The 6,487-nt window shown below is 46.8% G+C and overlaps 1 protein-coding gene across 1 annotated transcript in view; it reads left to right on the top strand.

Annotated features, from left to right (window-relative positions):
- Positions 1-4,470: 4,470 nt before the first annotated feature.
- Gdf3 (growth differentiation factor 3) overlaps positions 4,471-6,487 on the top strand; it is a 4,333-nt gene continuing 2,316 nt past the window's right edge. The window contains exon 1 of the mRNA XM_005365169.1: positions 4,471-4,732. Coding sequence (XP_005365226.1) covers positions 4,471-4,732 — 262 coding nt within the window. The remainder of the gene's footprint in view (positions 4,733-6,487) is intronic.

Genomic DNA, 6,487 nt, shown 5'->3' with positions numbered 1-6,487 from the left:
ATCAGTGTTTTTGATCTTGGCCATTCTTACAGGTGTAAGATGGAATCTCAGAGTTGTTTTGATTTGCATTTCTCTGATGACTAAGGATATTGAACATTTCCTTAAGCGTCTTTCAGCCATTTTAGATTCCTCTGTTGAGCGTTCTCTGTTTAGGTCTGTGCTCCATTTTTTTTATTGGATTATGTGATCTTTTGGTGTCCAATTTCTTGAGTTCTTTTTATATTTCCAAGATCAGACCTCTGTCTGATGTGGGGTTAGTGAAGATCTTTTCCCATTCTGTAGGCTGTTGTTTTTTCTTGTTGGCCGTGTTCTTTGCTTTACAGCAGCTTTTCAGTTTCAGGAGATCCCATTTATTAATTGTTTCTCTCAGTGTCTGTGTTGCTGGGGTTATATTTAGGAAGTGGTTCCCTGTGCCAATGCGTTCAAATGTACTTTCCACTTTCTCTTCTATGAGGTTCAGTGTGGCTGGCTTTATTTTGAGGTCTTTGATACATTTGGACTTGAGTTTTGTGCATGGTGATAGATACAGGCCTATTTTCATTTTTCTACATGTTGATATCCAGTTATGCCAGCACCACTTGTTAAATATGCTTTCTTTTTTCCATTTGATATTTTTTGCTTCTTATCAAATATTAAGTGTTCGAAGATGTGTGGATTGATACTTGGGTCTTCTATTCGGTTCCATTGGTCCTCCTTTATGTTCTTATGCCAGTACCAGGCTGTTTTCAGTACTGTAGCTATGTAGTAGAGTTTGAAATCAGGGACTGTGATGCTTCCAGAAGTTCTTTTATTGCCCAGGATTGTTTTGGCTATCCTGGGTTTGTTTGTTTGTTTTGTTTGTTTTTTTTTTTTTTTGCTTTTCCAAATAAAGTTGAGTACTGTTCTTTCAGGTCTTTGAAGAATTTTGCTGGGATTTTGCTGGGCAATGAGTTAGATTTTCAACAGGATCGGAAGTCTTTTTAGTCATTTGTTGGTGGGGGAGTGGCGGGGAATCAAAGACAGAAATTCCCTGGGGTGACAGAGTGCTTTGGTAATCCCAGGACCTGGAAGGCAGACAGAAAGCATCACCATAAGTCAGGAGCTAGCCTGGGCTACACCAAAAGTTCCAGAAAGGTGCCGGGAGATGGCTCAGTGTAGCGCACCACACCTGTCTGCACTACCATACAGTCCGTGAGCCGGGCAAGGGGCTGGAGATTGAAACACACAAAGACTCACAGACAGGAACACAGGTCATCCTTGTTGCCAGAATGCCCCAAGAATGCCCCCTTTATTGTGTCCAGGGGCAGCTTATATAGGGATAGGCACACCTCAGCCAAACCCACCAGAAATCACTCCCCTGCCATCAGAACTCCTGAGTGTCTCCTGCTCAGAGCAGCTGCAAGCATTACAAGTTGTTTACCAGAAATTCAGGATCTGGAGGGTTCACAGCTCCCAACAGCTCAGGTTAAGAGTACTTATTGTAGAAAACCCCATTTGGTTCCCAGCACCCACATGGCAGCTCACAACCATATATAACTCCAGTTCTAGAGGATCCGATGCCTTCCTCTGACCGTACACAGACGCACAGGCAGGCAAAAACACTTCCATACATAAAACAAATCAAAAAAAGTTCCAGGTCAGCCAAAGCTACATAGTGAGAGCCTGTCTCAAACATACAAACAAAACAAAACGGAAAACAGAAAACCCCCAAACCAAACTAAAATAAAACAACAACAACAACAACAAAAACCCAACCTGGGACTTGCTAGGTAGCAGAGGACAACCTAGAACTCGGGTTCACCTGCTTGTTTGCCCCCCAAGTGTCTGGATGGCAGGCGTGGGGGCGGCAGCCGTACTCGGTCCCACTTCTGGGTCCACACTTCCCTTTCACTTTGTCAAGAATTCTGTGCTTCTCCACACAGAGCTCCTCTCTGAAATGCAGTGTGTGAGTTTGCTGACCCCCCACCCCGCAGCCACCCCTCCCGCCACCCCATGATCGACAGCGTCTGCGTTCTCACCAGGAGACAGGACTCAGCCCCTCAAAACATTCCCATGGCAAATGTACTGGTTTTCTTTTCAGTTGAGACAGCATTCATTGAGATGAAATACACTCTAAACTTCTGATCCCATCCCAGCCTCCTGAGCAGCTGGGATTACAGGTGTGTGTATCGCTATGCCTGGTTAAAAACATTTTTTTAAAAAAAGATTTATTTATTTATTTACACAGTATCCTGCCTGTAGGCCAGAAGAGGGCACCAGATCTCATTATAGGTGGTTGTGAACCACCATGTGATTGCTGGGAATTGAACTCAGGACTTTTGGAAGAACAGTCAGTGCTCTTAACCACTGAGCCATCTCTCCAGCCCCCTAAAAACATTTAGTCAGGTGTTAGTGGTGCACACCCTGCCTCAAAAAACATTTTTCTTTTTTGGTTTTTCCAGACAGGGTTTCTCTGTAGCTTTGGAGCCTGTCCTGGAACTAGCTCTTGTAGACCAGGCTGGTCTCGAACTCACAGAGACTTACCTGCCCCTGCCTCCTGAGTGCTAGGATTAAAGGCATATGCCACCACTGCCTGGCTAACATTTTTCTTTTCTTTGTTTTTAAAAGGTTTTCATTTTTCAAAGATTTGTTTATTTATTATGTATTCAGTGTTCGTTCTAGTTGCATGTTTTCCTGCAGCCAGAAGAGGGCGCCAGATATCATTATAGATGAATGGGAATTACTAACATTTTTCTCTCTTTCTTTTTTGTTTTTGAGACGGGGTTTCTCTGTGGTTTTTGGTTCCTGTTCTGGAACTAGCTCTTGTAAACCAGGCTGGCCTCAAACTCACAGAGATTCACCTTCCTCTGCCTCCTGAGTGCTGGGATTAAAGGCGTGTGCCACCACTGCCCGGCCTAACATTTTTCTTAATGAGGAACATTTTTTTTTTTTGCAGCATTGGGGTTGAAAAGCAGGGTCTTGAGTGTTGACTGCTGAGCAACACTCCCAGCTAGTGTTGTGCCATTAGACCATGAGCTATAAAGTTAGAAAACTTCACTTTTAAGATTTATTTTTATTGTTTTAAATTATGTACATGAGTGCAGGTGTCTGCTGTGGCCAGAGGTGTCAGGACCCCTGGAGCTGGAGTCACAGACAGTTGTGAGCCACCAGATATGGGTTCTAGGAATCAAACTTGGGTCCTCTGGAAGGGTAGCAAGTGCTGCGAAGCCCCGAGCTACCCCTCCAGCCCAAACTCTGAGAATTGAAATGAACTGAGCATGACAACACATTTATAGCTTAGCCACAGCTCTTCTGTGAGGTTGAGGCAGGAGGATTACCTGAACCGAGGATTTTATGACTCCCCTGAAAAAGATAATAAGGACACACACACATACCCATCTCTCTGAAACAGGTCTCATGTAACTCATGGCCTCTAACTTCCTATATAACTGAAGCTGGTCTTGTATTTTGACTTTTCTATCTCCACTTCTTGAGTATTGAGATTACAGGTCTGTAATTACCCCCTACAAGAACTCATTTCTTTTTTAGGAAGGAAGGAAGGAAGGAAGGAAGGAAGGAAGGAAGGAAGAAAGGATGGATTATAGGGCCAGGGATGCAGTTTAATAGGCAGTCTGCTTGACCCTGTATTCCTCCACCCCATCCCCCAACAGACAGGGTTTGTATAACAGCTCTGACTGTCCTGAACCCTCTTTGTAGTTCAGGCTGGCCTCGAACTCACAGAGATCTGTCTGCTTCTGCCTCCCCAGTGCTGGGATTAAAGGTGAGCACCACCACTACCTGGCTCGTCCTGGATCCCATACCATGCATTTTATCAACTAGTTCTGGTGGCAGGAGCCTGTAATCCCAGCACTGGGAGTAATATGTAGGCTAGATCAGAAGCTCAAAATCGAGCCGGCAAGATGACTCAGTGGGTCAAGGTGCTTGCCACCAAGCCTGATAACCTGAGCTCGATTCCACGGACCCCCATGGAAGGAGAGACCAACTCCCGAGAGTAACCCTTTGAGCTCCACACCTGTACTGCGGCGCACAAACCCCACTCACGTGCGCAATAAACAAACAAGCAAACAGATGTAATGTTAAAAGAGAAAAAAGATTGAAGGTCAGCCTAGGATACATGAGATCCCATTTCAAAAAGTATATACATATATTTAATAAAAACAACAATATAATAAGTTATTCTCTGCCATGCTCCCTTGCGCATCACAGACAAATTAATGTCTGTGTGTTGAGCGAGTGTGTCTCCTTTCCCACCTACCCTGTCCATTGCGGACAGACCCCACTGGTACGATTTGACCCCCCTCCCCCCCCCAGGGTAGAGCAAAAGAGGGAGGGGGAATACTAGCCACAGTCGGTCTTTTCACGTCCAATTGCCTCCTAGGAGGTGGGAAGAGAGCAATTCACACTTAATTACCTCCCAAGCTGACAAGCGCAGGGGAGGCTGGACCACCGAGCCAAGCTCCCCAGGGGTTGCGCCGCACCACCCAGTCGGCCATGCTGCCTTCCCTGAGGCTTTCGACTCTCGGCTTCCTCCTGTTGTGTCTGGCACCGGGCCAGACATCCAAGTTTCAAGAACATGACTTTTTGCAGTTTCTGGACTTGGAGAAAACGTCTTCACCTCGCAGGTTCCAACCTGTGCCTCACTTCTTAAGGAAGATCTTCCAGGCTCGAGAAGCTGGTGGGGCCTCGCAGGATTTATGCTACGTGAAGGAGCTGGGTGTCCGTGGGAACCTGCTTCGGCTTCTCCCAGACCAGGGTAAGGGACCCTAGTGTTTATCAGGGAAAAATCTCAAGTGGGTGCTGTGGAGAAAGAAAGAGGGGACGAATTGGGCACCTTGGCTGATAGGAGTCTGAGCTAGGATCTTCAATATTCGGTCTCAGTTTTAAGATCAACCCCGGGGAAGGTGCGTGTTCTTGTCACCCGGGGCTTCTCCACCTCCACGCTGCTCTAACCACCGCTGAGCCCTTAGCAGAGTTTAACACACTGTTGGGGGGGGGGGGTGTCTGAATGCAAGGTAGGCCGACCCCCCCCTCCCCCAACATCTCCGTTCTCCCTCTCTCTCACCTCTCTAAAAATGTGTTTGTGCAAGCCTCTCAGAGAGTCCTGCGGGGGTCGGATCCCCTGGAGCTGAAGTTTCAGGAGGTTGGGAGCCGCCCAATAGCGTGGTTGCTGTGAACCGAGTTCTGGTCCTCTCAACCACTCAGCCATCTTTCTAGCCCTCTCTGTTACTTTCCTTGGATGCAAATGGCATGTCTTGCTTTTAATTAATTTTGAGGCAAGGTCTTTTTTGTGTAGCTCTGACTGTCCTGGAACTTGCTATGTAGACCTTAGCAAACTCCACCTGCCTCTGCTTCCCAAGTACTGAGTGTTGGGATTAAAAGCCAGCAAGTCACTTGGTCTTTAATTATTTACTTGTTTATTTTTGGTTTCTTCAGGACAGGGTTTTTCAGCCCGGTGATGGTGGCAAAAGCCTTAAATCCAGCACTCAGCAAACAGAAGCGGGCAGATCTCTGAGTTTGAGGCCAGTCTGCGGAGAGAGGTCTAGGATAGTCAACGCTCTACAGAGAAACCCTGACTGGGGGGGATAAAGGGGGATTGTCTGTGTAGCCACGGCTGTTCTGGAACTCTGTAGAACATGGCCTTAAACTCAAAAGAGATCTGCCTGCCTCTGCCTCCCCCAGTGCTGCTGGCATTAAAGCATTCAATTTTATTTTTTTGATTTTTTTTTAACATACCAATGATATTAACTTGAGCCACAATCACACTCTTTGTATGAAAGCCAGAGTGGCTACCGTCTCACAGTTTCTCAAACTCACCCCCTACGGAATTACACTAGCCACCTGTTTTGAAAGTAGATTCTTCCAGGCCAAGGCTGTCTGCCCTTCACTCCCCTACTTGATTCTTATTCAAAATAGGAGGTGGCTGGCTGAGCCAGCACATTCCTGAGCCTCCACCTTGGCATTCACCTGCGCAGCTAGCTTCCTTCCTAGTTACTGTTTTTTCTTTTCTTTCTTTGTTTTTGGGACACTACTTCGATCTGTAACAAACTATGCAGTCCAGGCTGGTCACAAACTTCAGCAATCCTCCTGCTTCAGGTTCCCAAGTGCTGAGATTATAGGCGTGACCCACCACTGAAGACCAAGGGTATAGTTAGTTACACGGCAGATGAAGAGAAGACGTGGCTACGCGTTTGTTTCTGAAGCATTTAATGTATACCTGCTGTGAGCTGAGCTGGCCTGGGAATGGCCTTGAGAATGTAGGTTTTTAGAGCTGGGCACCTTTAATCCCAGCACTGTGGGAAGCAGAGGTGGGGGAAGCTCTGTGAGTTCGAGACCAGCCTGCTCCACAGAGCTAGTTCTAGGACAACCAGAGCTACAAAAAGAAGCCCTGTCTCAGCCAGGCGATGGTGGAGCACGCCTTTAATCCCAGCACTCAGGAGGCAGAGGCAGGCAGATCTCTGAGTTCGAGACCAGCCTGGTCTACAGAGCTAGTTCCAGGACAGGCTCCAAA

Source organism: Microtus ochrogaster, unplaced genomic scaffold (assembly GCF_000317375.1).
Source record: "Microtus ochrogaster isolate Prairie Vole_2 unplaced genomic scaffold, MicOch1.0 UNK1, whole genome shotgun sequence".
In the NCBI taxonomy this organism is placed as follows: Eukaryota; Metazoa; Chordata; class Mammalia; order Rodentia; family Cricetidae; genus Microtus; species Microtus ochrogaster.
The sequence above is the reverse complement of the archived record's forward strand: the minus strand, read 5'-3'. Positions and strand labels throughout refer to the sequence as shown.